Source organism: Bombina bombina, chromosome 4 (assembly GCF_027579735.1).
Source record: "Bombina bombina isolate aBomBom1 chromosome 4, aBomBom1.pri, whole genome shotgun sequence".
Classification (NCBI taxonomy): domain Eukaryota; kingdom Metazoa; phylum Chordata; class Amphibia; order Anura; family Bombinatoridae; genus Bombina; species Bombina bombina.
The window spans coordinates 414,836,268-414,854,538 of NC_069502.1; the positions used below are offsets into that span (position 1 = coordinate 414,836,268).

The following is an 18,271-nucleotide window of genomic DNA, read 5'->3' on the forward strand; positions in this document are numbered from 1 at the left end:
ACTGCACTGAACGATCACACAAAAACTTGGCAGCTGCATATTTTGTTTTTGTATGTTTTCTTTCTTCCTGTGCAATAAAGTGTACAAATGACCGTGCTGATATGGCATTAAGATAGGTATCTCCCACATCCAAACCCTTCATTTTGTCAAGTCTGTAGAAACAAAATAGAGATAAAAATTACAATTTTGGACAGAAAGTAATATAAACTAAGCAGACAGTTAGGGAAAAGCCAAACACAATGTATACAATAAAAGCAGACACTTACTTGCATAATCTGGAAAGTTAGAGAAAGGCCTTGATTTAATGGCAAGGAGATGAGCGTTGCAAAACAGTAGTTTTAGTTTCTCTGTGCCTTTGTCATGGTAGCGATTGCCTGTCCAGCTGGTGTTTCAGTCTGCTTTAATTTTCGGTTTGACTCACAATGGACACTCCACAGATGCCCTGATGAAAGCTCATTTGATCGAATACTTTCAAGTTTCATTGTGCTGGTACCTTCCACAAATGCATTCCGTTTGTTTGAAAATGCCTGGCATACACTACATAGCATAACCTGTTTTGAGCTGTTGTACACAAGCCACTCTCTCTTTTCCCCCCATTAATCATCCAGCTGTCTTTGAATTGTCTCTCTCTCTCTCTTTTCCTTTTCATGCTGTCTGTCCCTTTCTCTCTTTTCTGCATCATCTACCTTCTTCTTCTTCTTTGACGGTTCACTGACATTATTAAGATAGCGCTGCATCATATAACCATTACCTTGATATGGAACAGGAATTATCAGTAAGTCTGCAAAATATAGATTAAAGTAAACCTGAGCAGCAGTATCTGCTGACGGTATTCTGCGCTCAAAAAAATAGTGCGTATGCTGTGACATTGTTTTGGTAACTTCCAGAAGCATGGTCGGTATGTCAGAAAAATATAGAGTAATGCAAACCTGAGCAGCACTTTCTTTAATTATTTCCGCTGGTATTGTAGCCCATACAAAATTGTGCATCAGCTGCAACATCGCTAACAAGGTACTTAGTATTGTGCACCACAAAACATAAAGCGTCTGCCGTTAACGAGGGTGTTTGCTGTGACATCAATCCGATCCGGAACATAAGCTTATATCAATGCTCCCAAATAAAAGTGCGTATGCTCCCAAAAAATATACGGCTAGATTACGAGTTGTGCGTTAGGGTTAAAAAGCCGCATTGAGAGGTCCCAACGCTGCTTTTTAACGCCCGTTGGTACAGGTGTAGCGCTCATTTTTTTGGCCAGACTCGGAAATATCGCAAATCCACTTACGTCAATTGCGTATCTTCAATGGGACTTGCATAGCGCCGGTATTATGAGTCTGACAAAAAGTGAGCGATACACCCTCTCCTGTCAAGACTGATACCGCATTTAAAAGTCAGTAGTTAAGAGTTTTACACTACAATGCCGTAGCATAAAACTCTTAACTAAAGTGCTAAAAAGTACACTAACACCCATAAACTACCTATTAACCCCTAAACCGAGGCCCCCCACATCGCAAACACTAAAAAAATGTTTTAACCCCTAATCTGCCGAACCGGACATCGCCGCCACTATAATAAACATATTAACCCCTAAACCGCCGCACTCCCGCATCACAAACACTGGTTAAATATTATTAAGCCATAATCTGCCTGCCCTAACATTGCCGACACCTACCTACATTTATTAACCCCTAATCTGCCACCCCAACGTCGCAGCCACTATATTAAATGTATTAACCCCTAAACCTAAGTCTAACCCTAAACCTAACCCCCCTAAATGAAATATAATTTAAAAAAAATCTAAATGAAATTACTATCATTAACTAAATTATTCCTATTTAAAACTAAATACCTGTAAAATAAACCCTAAGATAGCTACAATATAACTAATAGTTACATTGTATCTATCTTAGGGCTTATTTTTATTTTACAGGCAACTTTGTATTTATTTTAACTAGTTACAATAGTTATTAAATAGTTATTAACTATTTAATAACTACCTAGTTAAAATAAAGACAAATAAACCCAACCTATGTTACAATTACACCTAACACTACACTATAATGAAATTAATTACCTAAACTAAATACAATTAATTACAATTTAAATAAATTATCTGAAGTACGGAAAAAAAAACACTAAATTACAGAAAATAATAAAATAAGTACAGGAATTTTAAACTAATTACACCTACTCTAATCACCCTAACAAAATAAAAAGCCCCCCAAAATAAAAAAAGCCCTACCCTACACTAAATTACAAAGAGCCCTTAAAAGGGCCTTTTGCAGGGCATTTCCCCAAAGTAATCAGCTCTTTTACCTGTAAAAAAAAAAAAGTACAAATACCCCCCCAACATTAAAACCCACCACCCACACAACCAACCCTACTCTAAAACCCACCCAATCCCCCTTTAAAAAACCTAACACTAACCCCTTGAAGATCACCCTACCAATCTGAATTAAGGTAGAAAAAATCCTATTGGCTGATGCATTCTATTGGATGACGTCATTTAAAGGAACCTTCATTCTTTAGTCGGCCATCACTTGAAGAGGATGCTCCGCGTCGGATGTCTTGAAGATGGAGCCGCTCCATGCCGGATGGATGAAGATAGAAGATGCCGCCTGGATGAAGACTTCTGCCCGTCTGGAGGACCACTTCTGCCCATCTGGAGGACCACTTCTGCCGACTTCTCAAGGTAGGGTGATCTTCAAGGGGTTAGTGTTAGGTTTTTTTAAGGGGGGATTGGGTAGGTTTTAGAGTAGGGTTGGTTGTGTGGGTGGTGGGTTTTAATGTTGGGGGGTATTTGTAATTTTTTTTTACAGGTAAAAGAGCTGATTACTTTGGTGCAATGCCCCGCAAAAGGCCCTTTTAAGGGCTATTTGTAATTTAGTGTAGGGTAGGGCTTTTTTTATTTGGGGGGCTTTTTTATTTTGTTAGGGGGATTAGAGTAGGGGTAATTAGTTTAAAAATCTTGTAATTATTTTATTATTTTCTGTAATTTAGTGGGTTTTTTTTCGTACTTTAGATAATTTATTTAAATTGTAATTAATTGTATTTAGTTTAGGTAATTAATTTCATTATAGTGTAGTGTTAGGTGTAATTGTAACATAGGTTAGTTTTATTTTACAGGTAAATGTGTCTTTATGTTAACTATGTAGTTATTAAATAGTAAATAACTATTTAATAACTATTGTACCTTGTTAAAATAAATACAAAGTTGCCTGTAAAATAAAAATAAACCCTAAGATAGATACAATGTAACTATTAGGGGTGTTTAGACTCGGGGTTCATGTTAGGGTGTTAGGTGTAGACATAAAATGTATTTCCCCATAGGAAGCAATGGCCTTGATTTAATGGCAAGGAGATGAGCGTTGCAAAACAGTAGTTTTAGTTTCTCTGTGCCTTTGTCATGGTAGCGATTGCCTGTCCAGCTGGTGTTTCAGTCTGCTTTAATTTTCGGTTTGACTCACAATGGACACTCCACAGATGCCCTGATGAAAGCTCATTTGATCGAATACTTTCAAGTTTCATTGTGCTGGTACCTTCCACAAATGCATTCCGTTTGTTTGAAAATGCCTGGCATACACTACATAGCATAACCTGTTTTGAGCTGTTGTACACAAGCCACTCTCTCTTTTCCCCCCATTAATCATCCAGCTGTCTTTGAATTGTCTCTCTCTCTCTTTTCCTTTTCATATTGTCTGTCCCTTTCTCTCTTTTCTGCATCATCTACCTTCTTCTTCTTCTTTGACGGTTCACTGACATTATTAAGATAGCGCTGCATCATATAACCATTACCTTGATATGGAACAGGAATTATCAGTAAGTCTGCAAAATATAGATTAAAGTAAACCTGAGCAGCAGTATCTGCTGACGGTATTCTGCGCTCAAAAAAATAGTGCGTATGCTGTGACATTGTTTTGGTAACTTCCAGAAGCATGGTCGGTATGTCAGAAAAATATAGAGTAATGCAAACCTGAGCAGCACTTTCTTTAATTATTTCCGCTGGTATTGTAGCCCATACAAAATTGTGCATCAGCTGCAACATCGCTAACAAGGTACTTAGTATTGTGCACCACAAAACATAAAGCGTCTGCCGTTAACGAGGGTGTTTGCTGTGACATCAATCCGATCCGGAACATAAGCTTATATCAATGCTCCCAAATAAAAGTGCGTATGCTCCCAAAAAATATACGGCTAGATTACGAGTTGTGCGTTAGGGTTAAAAAGCCGCATTGAGAGGTCCCAACGCTGCTTTTTAACGCCCGTTGGTACAGGTGTAGCGCTCATTTTTTTGGCCAGACTCGGAAATATCGCAAATCCACTTACGTCAATTGCGTATCTTCAATGGGACTTGCCTAGCGCCGGTATTATGAGTCTGACAAAAAGTGAGAGATACACCCTCTCCTGTCAAGACTGATACCGCATTTAAAAGTCAGTAGTTAAGAGTTTTACACTACAATGCCGTAGCATAAAACTCTTAACTAAAGTGCTAAAAAGTACACTAACACCCATAAACTACCTATTAACCCCTAAACCGAGGCCCCCCACATCGCAAACACTAAAAAAATGTTTTAACCCCTAATCTGCCGAACCGGACATCGCCGCCACTATAATAAACATATTAACCCCAAAACCGCCGCACTCCCGCATCACAAACACTGGTTAAATATTATTAAGCCATAATCTGCCTGCCCTAACATTGCCGACACCTACCTACATTTATTAACCCCTAATCTGCCACCCCAACGTCGCAGCCACTATATTAAATGTATTAACCCCTAAACCTAAGTCTAACCCTAAACCTAACCCCCCTAAATGAAATATAATTTAAAAAAAATCTAAATGAAATTACTATCATTAACTAAATTATTCCTATTTAAAACTAAATACCTGTAAAATAAACCCTAAGATAGCTACAATATAACTAATAGTTACATTGTATCTATCTTAGGGCTTATTTTTATTTTACAGGCAACTTTGTATTTATTTTAACTAGTTACAATAGTTATTAAATAGTTATTAACTATTTAATAACTACCTAGTTAAAATAAAGACAAATAAACCCAACCTATGTTACAATTACACCTAACACTACACTATAATGAAATTAATTACCTAAACTAAATACAATTAATTACAATTTAAATAAATTATCTGAAGTACGGAAAAAAAAAACACTAAATTACAGAAAATAATAAAATAAGTACAGGAATTTTAAACTAATTACACCTACTCTAATCACCCTAACAAAATAAAAAGCCCCCCCAAAATAAAAAAAGCCCTACCCTACACTAAATTACAAAGAGCCCTTAAAAGGGCCTTTTGCAGGGCATTTCCCCAAAGTAATCAGCTCTTTTACCTGTAAAAAAAAAAAAGTACAAATACCCCCCCAACATTAAAACCCACCACCCACACAACCAACCCTACTCTAAAACCCACCCAATCCCCCTTTAAAAAACCTAACACTAACCCCTTGAAGATCACCCTACCAATCTGAATTAAGGTAGAAAAAATCCTATTGGCTGATGCATTCTATTGGATGACGTCATTTAAAGGAACCTTCATTCTTTAGTCGGCCATCACTTGAAGAGGATGCTCCGCGTCGGATGTCTTGAAGATGGAGCCGCTCCATGCCGGATGGATGAAGATAGAAGATGCCGCCTGGATGAAGACTTCTGCCCGTCTGGAGGACCACTTCTGCCCATCTGGAGGACCACTTCTGCCGACTTCTCAAGGTAGGGTGATCTTCAAGGGGTTAGTGTTAGGTTTTTTTAAGGGGGGATTGGGTAGGTTTTAGAGTAGGGTTGGTTGTGTGGGTGGTGGGTTTTAATGTTGGGGGGTATTTGTAATTTTTTTTTACAGGTAAAAGAGCTGATTACTTTGGTGCAATGCCCCGCAAAAGGCCCTTTTAAGGGCTATTTGTAATTTAGTGTAGGGTAGGGCTTTTTTTATTTGGGGGGCTTTTTTATTTTGTTAGGGGGATTAGAGTAGGGGTAATTAGTTTAAAAATCTTGTAATTATTTTATTATTTTCTGTAATTTAGTGGGTTTTTTTTCGTACTTTAGATAATTTATTTAAATTGTAATTAATTGTATTTAGTTTAGGTAATTAATTTCATTATAGTGTAGTGTTAGGTGTAATTGTAACATAGGTTAGTTTTATTTTACAGGTAAATGTGTCTTTATGTTAACTATGTAGTTATTAAATAGTAAATAACTATTTAATAACTATTGTACCTAGTTAAAATAAATACAAAGTTGCCTGTAAAATAAAAATAAACCCTAAGATAGATACAATGTAACTATTAGTTTTATTGTAGCTATCTTAGGGTTTATTTTACAGGTAAGTATTTAGTTTTCAATAGGAATAATTTATTTAATCATAGTAATTTTATTTAGATTTTTTAAAATTATATTTCAGTTAGGGGGGGTTAGGTTTAGGGTTAGACTTAGGTTTAGGGGTTAATACATTTAATATAGTGGCGGCGACGTTGGGGGCGCCAGATTAGGGGTTAATAAATGTAGGCAGGTGTCGGCGATGTTAGGGCTGGCAGATTATGGCTTAATAATATTTAACTAGTGTTTGCGATGCGGGAGTGCGGCCGTTTAGGGGTTAATATGTTTATTATAGTGGTGGCGACGTTGTGGGCAGCAGATTAGGGTTTAATAAATGTAGTTAGGTTGCGGCGACATTGGGGCCGCAGATTAGGTTTTAATAAATATAATGTAGGGTTCTGCGATGTTGGGGCATCAGATTAAGGGTTCATAAGTATAACGTAGGTGGCGGCGGTGTCCGGAGCAGCAGATTAGGGGTTAATATTATAATGTAGGTGTCAGCGATGTCTGGGGCGGCAGATTAGGGGTTAATAAGTGTAAGATTAGGGGTGTTTAGACTCGGGGTTCATGTTAGGGTGTTAGGTGTAGACATAAAATGTATTTCCCCATAGGAAGCAATGGGGCTGCGTTAGGAGCTTTACGCTGCTTTTTTGCAGGTGTTTTTTTCAGCTGGCTCTCCCCCATTGATTCCTATGGGGAAATCGTGCATGAGCACGTTTTACCTGCTCACCGCTACCGTAAGCAGCGCTAGTATTGAGGTGAGATGTGGAGCTAAATTTTGCTCTTCGCTCACTTTTTTGCGGTTAATGCTGGGTTTGCAAATACCCGTAATACCAGCGCTGTCTGTAAGTGAGTGGTGAGCATAAACTGCTCGTTAGCACCGCACCCCTGTTAACACAAAACTCGTAATCTAGGTGAGAGTGCGCCCTGTCGTGACATCACTAACAACGGACCACAAAATAGTATTAAGGGGCTGCTGTAAAAAATTAGTGCGGCTGCAGTATTAAGCTTGCAAAAAAAAGGTAGGACACAATATTTTGCCCCCCAAAAAAATAATGCAAAGCTGCCATGGTGAGATCGCCAGCCGGGCTGGTAAATGGAATATTTTCTTGACCGCAAGAATTTTTACTCACCATGGGCGACCGGAATGGTCTATTCATATTCCCTGTTTTCTAGAAAAACATATATAGGTATTCTCAGAAGCAGAAATTGTTACACATTTGGCAGCTGCAGTTTTTATGGCTACTGCTAGAATGTTGACTTATTCAAAGTTAAGAGTTCAGAGAATGTCTCTGTGTGCAGCAAAGGGAGAGCAGTTAGACTATTCTTGAAAGCAGATTAATCCCATGGCCCATGTTTTCCCTTTTGCACAAACAAAGACTCCTCTCCATAGAGTTCCCATACTGTCTAAACCATTGTTCTTCAATATTGCTCCTCAGGACCCACTAACAGGCCAGATTTGAAAGATATTTGAACTAAAACTCACTCAGGAACCATGGTTACCAACTTGTTTTTATCTCATCCAAGTTAATACTGAAATCTGGTGGGACCTAGAGACTGAAACTGAAAAACCCTGAATTCTAAACAATTTGCTTTATGTTGTTTGATTATTATGTGCCATAAAAATAGTAACATATTTATTCCAAAACATTTATTTAGGCTCCTGCAAAGGATGTAATAATGATGTGCCTTATTATGGCAACAGTTGCTGTTCCAGTATCTTTGCCGCCTGCTTTATCCATCAATCTCCTGTATTCACAACATCGTTTAAAGAAGATGGGCATCTTTTGCATCAGCCCCCAGCGGATCAATCTGTGTGGCCAATTAAACCTCTTCTGTTTTGACAAGGTAATGTTTTTATATTATCTGTGATGATTACAATATGTATGCAATGAACAGTTTTGTATTATTTTACAATGTTTAGGATTAATTTATGTTCCGTTATTTATTTAAATATAGACAGGTACTTTAACAGAAGATGGATTAGATTTATGGGGAATTGTTCCTTCACAAGGAAAAGGGTAAGTTTGATCTCAAAAAATAATCTTATATTGATTATTTTTATTGATATTAATTAATTTACTACCCATAGAAAATGGCCCAGCATAAATTACTATTGCCACGGACACAATAGATTTGCTAAAATGCACGCAAGTGGCTGCATATGACACTCCCATTTCTATAGTGTATGCCAGGTGCAAATCCACTTGTTTTTATCAGTTTTAGTTACATTGTGTTCCACTTGGTAAAGGGACATGAACCACACATTTTCTTTCATGATTTATAAAGAGCACGCAATTTTAAACAACTTTCCAATTTACTTCTATTATCTAATTTGCTTCATTTTCTTGATCCTTTGTTGAAAAGCATATCTAAATAGGCCCAGTAGCTGCTGATTGGTGGCTGCACATAGATGCCTCATGTGATTGGCTCACCCATGTGCATTGCTATTTCTTCAACATAGGATATCTGAAGAATTAAGCAAATTAAAAAAATAGAAGTAAATTGGAATGTTTATATTTTTTTTCTCTATATGAACAATGAAAGAAAAATGTTGGGTTTCATATGTCTTTAACCTTAAAGGAAGCCATTTAAAGACAAATTACCATCTCCATTTTCCAACAGAAAGTTCTTCTCACTCAGCATTTCACCATCAGTCTAGGCATTTTTAAGGAAAGCCTAGACGATTTTTTGGATCCCATTTGCATCTGCACATTTTGCATAATTACCCAGAATGTGCAATTAAAAGTAAAATCTTAAAAATATATATATATTAATACAACAATTATATATTTTTCCATTATTTATCTTTTTTGTAAAAAAGGGGTTACTGTCCACTTACTGAGTGAACACAATTAATAGCAACAGTACTGAGGTGGAGTAGATACATACAGTTTTGTAAATTGCATAGAAGACAACCACTGTAATTTTCCTCCTGTCAGTATAAGGTTTCACTATTTTCTTGGTAGAGTGATTGCGCTCACAATTTTGTCCCACATTCAGGCTCCGATGTTAAAAGCATTGTGATAACAGAGATATTTTAAAAAGGAATCAGTCACGCAATCAAGATGAATCATGACATTTTATAAAGGGCTGAAATAATTGTTTGAATGCAATATCGTCAAAAGGCTTCTTACTTTTCTTCTCTGTGGGAGGCAATGCTTCTCTGATACTGGCGGAATTTTAAACGCAGCATTGCCAACTACATTGAAGGTGTAATGTAAATTGTTACTTTACAGGGGGCGGAGCTAGACGCAGCACAGATCAGACGTGCAGACATGGAGCTCCCAACCAAATATTTGATAAAAGCTTATTTTATATAATTTGTTGGGCAAATTTACCAGCCTAAAGAGCACTCCATCTATTGCCTACACTCATGCCCTATTTTGAGCCCAGGGTTATTCATTTTACGGGCAAATTCATCAGCCTGAAGAACACTTCATCTTTTGCCTACACTCCTGCCCTGTTTTGAAACTAGGGTGAAGATGCGGCTTTATTGCAGGCATTTTTAGGAACCATATCTCTCTAAGTTATAAAACTGTTGTCGGCAATGCTCCGGAGGGTCCGGGATCCGCTCCGGAGCAACAGAGTTTAAGGAGGCGACTTAAGGGAAACCCCTACATCGGAGGCAGCTGGCTGAGCACAGTGAATTAACCCGACTACCGGCTACCCATTCCCGATACGTCCACCTCACCCCCAGTGGAAACCTGAAGGACTGACTGAGTAGAGAGCCGTGCTGTAGTAGTGAGTGGTGGTGCTGACTGAAGAGACGTGAGATTCAAGGATTGAAATCAGTGACAGAGACCGCGCTTCTTTTACAATCTTGGCGCGAACGGCGGCCATTTTATGACCTCTGGAAGGAGACACTGCAGAGGTAGGGCCCGCATAAACATACTACGAGGATCTAACGCTGCAGTCAGGGTAAGCGTATAACACTCCACATTGCCCAATACCCCTGGCCACCCCATTGAAACAGACTGTTCACATCACAGGGCCATTATCATAGTATCCGCACCAAGGAATAACAACATCTTTGAGAGGTGTTTAAAAACAGTGCTAAACCTTACAGGGGGAAAAAAAAAACACAAATACACCATCTGCTGTTACTAACCACAACATCATAACAGCAGGAGTGGGTAAAATATTACAGCCATAGGAGGGGACAAGGTCGTATCGCCATAGTGCAACAACACCTGCACTGATTTTATAGCGACAGATCACTACGGATACAGGAAAGCAACACCTCTGCACCAACCTCCAACACAGAGACAATAAAACCCACATCATCTACTGCAGAGGGTGCCATGATCTTCTACTGGTAGTGGCGATGGGAGAGTGTTCCGGAGTAGAGAGGGGTTATCTTGACTCCAATGTAAAATTTGTGTTTACTCCTACCACGAGTAATGAGACGGACTACTGCTACAATTCTAGAACTTAGAATCTACTCTGGGACTGTAGAAAACTTAGTACAGCACCTTTGAGTTGTCCCTCTGTTTAGACGCTTCTTCAGCCTGCTCAATCTTTGCAGCAGCATGGGTCACTGAGTTTGCAGATGTCTGCCTGCAAGATGGGAATAGGGTAATATGGCACTGCGTACTTAAAAACTGGGGACCTTATATATAAAATACACTGTTGCCTACTATAAACTTGTGTATGATGTCTACTCCACAGCTTAATCCTTATTGGGGGCATGTTCTTGTACTCATATCCTGTGGTACGTAGCTGTGCAGGACTTCACATGGTAAAATATTCCTGTCTAACTGCCCAGGTTGTGTTTACAACAACACATGTATCAATGTGCTAGTATGTCATGATATTTTTAGGGAGTTCTATACAGTCTCATACTATGACGATATTGTATCTGACAACATGTGAGGCTTTTAGGTATACTCTCCCTTAAATACTAGCTCCCATATATTGCCAACACCAGTGCCTTTCACACTCAACATAGCTTAGACATGATATACGCTATTTAAATTTGAGTTTTTCTAACTACATTTATATTATATATATGTTTGCTGATGTATTTAGTCTGTTACGCCACTTACTAGTTAGGATTGATGGCTTCAGTCCCAAACCTATTGTTAAGATATTTATTGTTTGAATGTCTGTTAAGATATTCCACATACTTTAAAAAATCCTACATAGACTAGTCTATAGAGTAAAATGATAGGTGCAGTGTGTGCTAGGTGCTATATATGCTGGGCTCTGTTTGTGCTAGGTATTGGGTGTGTTGGGTACTGTAGGTGCTGCATGTGCTAGGTGCTGCGTGTGCTAGGTGCTGCGTGTGCTAGGTGCTGCGTGTGCTAGGTACTATGTGTGCTAGGTGTTGCGTGTGCTAGGTACTATGTGTGTGCTAGGTACTTTGTGTGCTAGGTGCTGCGTGTGCTAGGTACTATGTGTGCTAGGTGCCGCGTGCGCTAGGTACTAGGTGTGCTAGGTGCTGCATGTGCTAGGCACTATGTGTGTGCTAGGTACTGCGTGTGCTAGGTACTATGTGTGCAAGGTGCTGCATGTGCTAGGTACTATGTGTGCTAGGTGCCGTGTGTGCTAGGTACTATGTGTGCTAGGTGCCGCGTGTGCTAGGTACTATGTGTGCTAGGTGCTGCGTGTGCTAGGTACTCTGTGTGCTAGGTGCTGCCTGTGCTAGGTACTATGTGTACTAGGTGCTGCGTGTGCTAGGTACTATGTGTGCTAGGTACTATGTGTACTAGGTACTATGTGTGCTAGGTGCTGCGTGTGCTAGGTTCTATGTGGGCTAGGTGCTGCGTGTGCTAGGTACTATGTGTGCTAGGTGCTGCGTGTGCTAGGTACTATGTGTGCTAGGTGCTGCGTGTGCTAGGTACTATCTGTACTAGGTGCTGCGTGTGCTAGGTTCTATGTGGGCTAGGTGCTGCGTGTGCTAGGTACTATGTGTGCTAGGTGCTGCGTGTGCTAGGTACTATGTGTGCTAGGTGCTGCGTGTGCTAGGTGCTGCGTGTGCTAGGTACTATGTGTGCTAGGTGCTGCGTGTGCTAGGTGCTGTGTGTGCTAGGTACTATGTGTACTAGGTGCTGTGTGTGCTAGGTACTATGTGTGCTAGGTGCTGCATGTGCTAGGTTCTATGTGGGCTAGGTGCTGCGTGTGCTAGGTACTATGTGTGCTAGGTGCTGCGTGTGCTAGGTACTATGTGTGCTAGGTGCTGCGTGTGCTAGGTACTATGTGTGCTAGGTGCTGTGTGTGCTAGGTTCTATGTGGGCTAGGTGCTGCGTGTGCTAGGTACTATGTGTGCTAGGTGCTGCGTGTGCTAGGTACTATGTGTGCTAGGTGCTGCGTGTGCTAGGTACTATCTGTGCTAGGTGCTGCGTGTGCTAGGTTCTATGTGGGCTAGGTGCTGCGTGTGCTAGGTACTATGTGTGCTAGGTGCTGCGTGTGCTAGGTACTATGTGTGCTAGGTGCTGCGTGTGCTAGGTACTATGTGTGCTAGGTGCTGCGTGTGCTAGGTACTCTGTGTGTTAGGTGTTGCGTGTGCTAGGTACTATGTGTGCTAGGTGTTGCGTGTGCTAGGTACTATGTGTGCTAGGTGCTGCGTGTGCTAGGTACTATGTGTGCTAGGTACTATGTGTGCTAGGTGCTGCGTGTGATAGGTACTATGTGTGCTAGGTGCTGCGTGTGCTAGGTGCTGCGTGTGCTAGGTGATGCGTGTGCTAGGTACTGCGTGTGCTAGGTGCTGCGTGTGCTAGGTACTATGTGTGTTAGGTGCTGCTGCGTGGTCTAGGTGCTGCTGCGTGGGCTAGGTGCTGAGTGCCCTAGGTACTTCGTGTGCCAGGTGCTGTGTGTGCCAGGTACTAGGTGCGCTTGGTACTTTATGTACTAGGCGCTGCGTGTGCTAGGTCCTGTGTGTAGTTCCTAAGCAGTCATCTCCTACAACTAACCCTGACATTATCTAATAGTCTTGCCTCTTCTTTAAAATAATCACTCACTCCTTTTGTCGTCTAGTATGTTCGCAGAATCTGCTCCTCAATTTATGTGATCGAGTTTATTTATATATTGTAAAGCAACTTATACAAACTTTGCTCTTTGGAGTACTAAATTTAAATTTATTCTACACGCCTCATCCCCCGCTCCCCCCCATAGCTAGAGCCCACGTCAGGGTTCAACCTAGGTGAATTATTTTCACCTCAATTCCTAGCAATTTACTTATGACTTACGATGTATCAATGTTTTGATGGTTATTGCAACCGGACCTGCGTGTCCAAACCTTTTCTTTGTGTATGTTTGAACAGGGGTCCTGCATGTCCCCAAGTGTTACCTTTCATTCTAAAACTGAATAAAAATTCATTTAAAAAAAAAAAAATTGTTACTTTACAGAAACCAGTTTTACTTTTAGTGAACACACATTCTATGTTGTCTAAACATGCTTTTAACACACACCTGCTGCTGGGATTCAAGTTCACTGGTGATGTGAACGGATTTTGGACAGTGATTCTTATTGTTTCTTATGGAAGGAACATTAAAGGGACACCAAACCCTAAAATTTTCTTTTATTATTCAGATAGAGAATACAAATTTAAACAACATTACAATTTACTTCTATTATTTATTTTACTTCATTATTTAGATATTCTTAGTTGAAGAAAAAGCAATGCACATGGGTGAGCCAATCACACAAGGCTTCTATGTGCAGGAACCAATCAGCAGCTACTGAGCCTATCTAGATATGCTTTTTAGCAAAGAATATCAAGAGAATAAAACAAATTAGATAATAGAAGTAAACTAGAAAGTTGTTTAAAATTGCATGCTCTTTCTAAATCATGAAAGAAAAAATGTGGGTTTCATGTCCCTTTAACACTCGCCAGGACAGAGCAGGACAGCCCATTTATTTATAAAATATCGCTAGCTGCATGGATTCTGAGACTGGCGAGACAAAAAGGTAATTTCTCGTGGATCTGACAATGCTTTAAACATCGGGCCTCAATCAGTTGACAATGCTTGACATATTGTACCTTAGATTATTGATAGCTGAACTATTAACCAGCAATAAATAAAAAATGGTATCTTGTACAATACAACTGATCTCATATAAATTGAATTGTTTTGACGCGTTGATAAAGAAAGTGATTATGCTTTACCTGATGGTAACTCTGTTGTTTAAACTTGGGGTTTTTAACTCCACTTCTCAAGTAGAGAAAAAAGTTTAGGATTTAAGTTTTGTGCATCAATAACAATGACTGATCCCCTCATGAAGAGACATTATAGTATTTTGTATGTGTATATCAGCAATTAGGTACTGTATTTCAAACTAAATGAAATATTCTAAAAATGTAATACTGTCATTTTATTCACACAATTTACAAGATTTTGCCATTTAAAGAAACAAAGCCAGATGAAATGATTGTTCCTGGCCTCTTTAGTCAGAGCCACATCTAAATGAGTTTGTGCTCTAGTCTTAAGAATTATTGTGCAGAATGTTGCAGGGTCAGTTGAACTTTAGTATGCTAGAGGCACTCCAGTCTCTCTCAAGGAAGAGAAACAATCTTTTCAAAGGTATTTTACAAAAACAGGCAAAATAATTAAAATACTTAATCAATGTATATTACAATGCTGTTTTATTTTCCTAATTAAACATTTTAGTTAGTATCATTAAATCAAAATCAGCATGTATTTTATGCTGCACTGCTATAAACTGCTTAAATCTATTAACATTTCTATTATTATTTTTTTAAATACCAAACAGTTAATCTTTTGATTTGCAGTTTTCAGGAAGTACAACATTGTTATCCTGGGTGCGCTTTACGCTGGAGTCCTTTGCTTGGAGCGATGGCCAGTTGTCATTCATTAGTTGTACTGGATGGAAAAATAAATGGGGATCCTCTGGACTTAAAAATGTTTGAAGGCTCAGGATGGGTAGTATTATTAAAGTTTGTCAATGCAGTAAACGTTTAGTAGTATCATACAACATTGTCAATATTTGCAATAATTTAGGACATAGTGACAATGAGTGTTTAATTATACAGATAGTTAAAATGACAAAGATAAAGTTTGTGTGTCTTTTACAGGAAATATACATGAAGGAGGATGGGAATTCTGAAGCATGCATGGTGGTAAAACCAGGGGCAGCATTGCATGATGTAAGTGAGATTAAAGGGATAGTAAACATCAAAAATGTTATTGTTTAAAAAGATAGATAATTCCTTTATTTACCATTCCCCAGTTTTGCATAACCAACACAGTTATATTAATATACATTTTACCTCTGTAATTACCTTGTATCTAAGCCTCTGCAGACTGCCTCCTTATCTCTTTTGACAGACTTGCATTTCAGGTAAATATTGCTGACTCTTAAATAACCTCACGCGCATGAGCACAATGTTATCTATATGAAACACATGAACTAATACCCTCTAGCTGTGAAATATTGTCAAATTCATTCAGATAAGAGGCGGCCTTTAAGAGCTTAGATATTAGCACATGAGCCTACCTAGGTTTAGCTTTCAACTAAGAATACCAAGAGAACAAAGCAATTATGATGACAAAAGTAAATTAGAAAAAAGTTTAATTTGGGCTTTACTATCCCTTTGACCTGTAATTTATGGCCACATGTGTTTTGATAATACCCAGAGAAGATGTTCAATAGCTGTATCTTGGATTTGTGTATGAAATAAAAATTTTAGGAAAAAGTAAAAACGTACAATCACAAGGGCAAATGATTTATGTAAAATCTAATAAGCACTATTAAATAATACCTTTAGACAAAATAATCTAGACTGGTCTATGAGTAAGGCAGTGCTTCGTGAAATGCATAAGACCGTATCTCCATATCCTATGGATATGTTTTTAAAGCTTTTGCTTTGCTGATTACAATGTCAGTGATTTCTAATGAATAAAATATATGGACATTTCTCTCCGTGCCCACTTGTTCCTGTTTTTTAATTTAAACCATTTAACATGTTTTCCAAAATGCATTAAAGGGACAGTCTAGTCAAAATTAAACTTTCATGATTCAGATAAGGCATGTGATTTTAAACAACTTCTCTCTGCTAAAAATATTGGCCACTACTCTATACTCATCTTACTTGACCTCTTAGCTGCCTTCGATACAGTTGACCACCCCCTTCTCCTACAGACCCTTAGCTCTTTTGGCCTCTGTGACACTGCTCTTTCCTGGATTCACTCCTATCTTTCGTACAGGTCTTTTCTGTGTCATTTGCCGCCGACTCCTCCTCTCCTATGCCTCTGTCTGTTGGAGTACCTCAAGGTTCTGTTCTGGGTCCTCTACTCTTCTCCATCTATACTTCTTTGCTGGGTAAACTTATCAACAGTTATGGCTTCAAATATCACCTCTATGCTGATGACACCCAGATATACCTCTCCATCCCTGCTCTCTCTCCCTCTGTCCCTTCTCATGTCAACGACTGCTTATCTGGTATTTATTCCTGGATGGCCTCTCACCACCTAAAGATTAACATATCCAAGACTGAGCTCCTTCTTATCTCCCCCTCAAGCTCTACGCCGACTTCTGACTTCTCTATCCCTGTTGTCGGCTTTACCATTTCCCCATCGCCCCATGTCTGCTGCCTCAGAGTTACACTTGACTCAAATCTATCCTTCATCCCCCATATCCAATCACTTTCTACATCCTGCCGCAACCATTTACGCAACATTTCCAAGATTCGCCCTTTTCTGAGTGCTGACACCACAAAGCAAATAATCCACTCCCTTGTTATTTTTCTGACTTGACTACTGCAATAACCTACTCGCTGGCCTCCTCTTTCCCTCCTCTCCCCCCTTCAATCCATCCTAATTGCCTCTGCCAGGCTGATCCACCTTTCCCGTCGCTCTGTATCTGCTGCACCTCTCTGCGAGTCCCTTCATTGGCTCCCCATTCACAGCAGAATTAAATTCAAAATTCTCACCCTTACATAAAAAGCTCTCACCAATGCCACTCCCCTTTACCTATCCTCTCTAATTAACAAGTATACTCTAGCCCGCCCACTAAGATCCAGCAATGACCTGCTCCTTGCATCTGCAACTATCACCTCCTCTCATGCTAGACTGCAGAACTTCTGTCGTGCACACCTACCCTCTGGAACACTCTCCCTCGTGCTATCAGGCTTTGCACTAATCTTTCTTCCTTTAAATGTTCCCTGAAGACTTTTATGTTTAGGGAAGCCTACCACCCAACTAAATAAAAATTAATTTCACTTACCTAACATTTCCCTCATCTAACTCTGTATTAACATCTTTCTCAATCTTGCAGTCCTAACCTCCTACCCTTCTAGATTGTAAGTTCCCACGGGAATAGGGTCCTCAATCCCTCCTGTATGTATTTGTAAATTTTGTACTGTCTCTTACAAGTCTTCTATTGTTTTATTTAAATAATTTGTATCCATGGACAGTGCTGCGGAATATGTTGGCGCTTCATAAATAAAGTATAATAATAATAATAATAACAACTTTCCAATTCACTTTTTTCATCAAATTTGCTTTGTTCTCTTGGTATTCTTTGTCGAAGCTAAACAAAGGTAGGCTCATTTGCCAATTTCTAAGCCCTTCATATTTCAATGCATTTGACAGTTTTTCCTCAGCTAGAGGGCGTTAGTTCATGTTAGCCATATAGATGACATTGTGCTCACTCTTGTGGAGTTATTTATGAGACAGCACTGAATGGTTTAAATGCAAGTCTGTCAAAAGAACTAAAATAAGGCTGCAGAGGCTTAGATACAAGGTAATCACAGTGGTAAAAAGTGTATTAGTATAACAGTGTTTGTTATGCAAAACTTGGGAATGGATAATAAAGGGATTATCTATATTTTAATACAATAAAAATTCTGGAATAGACTGTCCCTTTAAGCTATCCTTCCTATCTGTTTAAATATGAAATAGAGGCTTAGATATATATCTTACTGTAAAATATGTCTAGTAAGAATGTTTTTCTATTTAATATAAATTAGTAGTAA

At 39.1% G+C, this 18,271-nt stretch overlaps 2 protein-coding genes across 4 annotated transcripts in view; one reads left to right on the forward strand and one right to left on the reverse strand.

Moving 5' to 3' along the window:
• The window catches only part of PLAAT1 (phospholipase A and acyltransferase 1), a 717,153-nt gene that overhangs the window by 226,171 nt on the left and 472,711 nt on the right, over positions 1-18,271 (reverse strand). The window lies entirely within an intron of this gene.
• Positions 1-18,271, forward strand: part of LOC128656360 (probable cation-transporting ATPase 13A5) — a 252,554-nt gene that overhangs the window by 98,546 nt on the left and 135,737 nt on the right. Inside the window, exons 11-14 of the mRNA XM_053710220.1 lie at positions 7,992-8,180; positions 8,292-8,353; positions 15,068-15,218; positions 15,371-15,442. Coding sequence (XP_053566195.1) covers positions 7,992-8,180; positions 8,292-8,353; positions 15,068-15,218; positions 15,371-15,442 — 474 coding nt within the window. The remainder of the gene's footprint in view (positions 1-7,991; positions 8,181-8,291; positions 8,354-15,067; positions 15,219-15,370; positions 15,443-18,271) is intronic.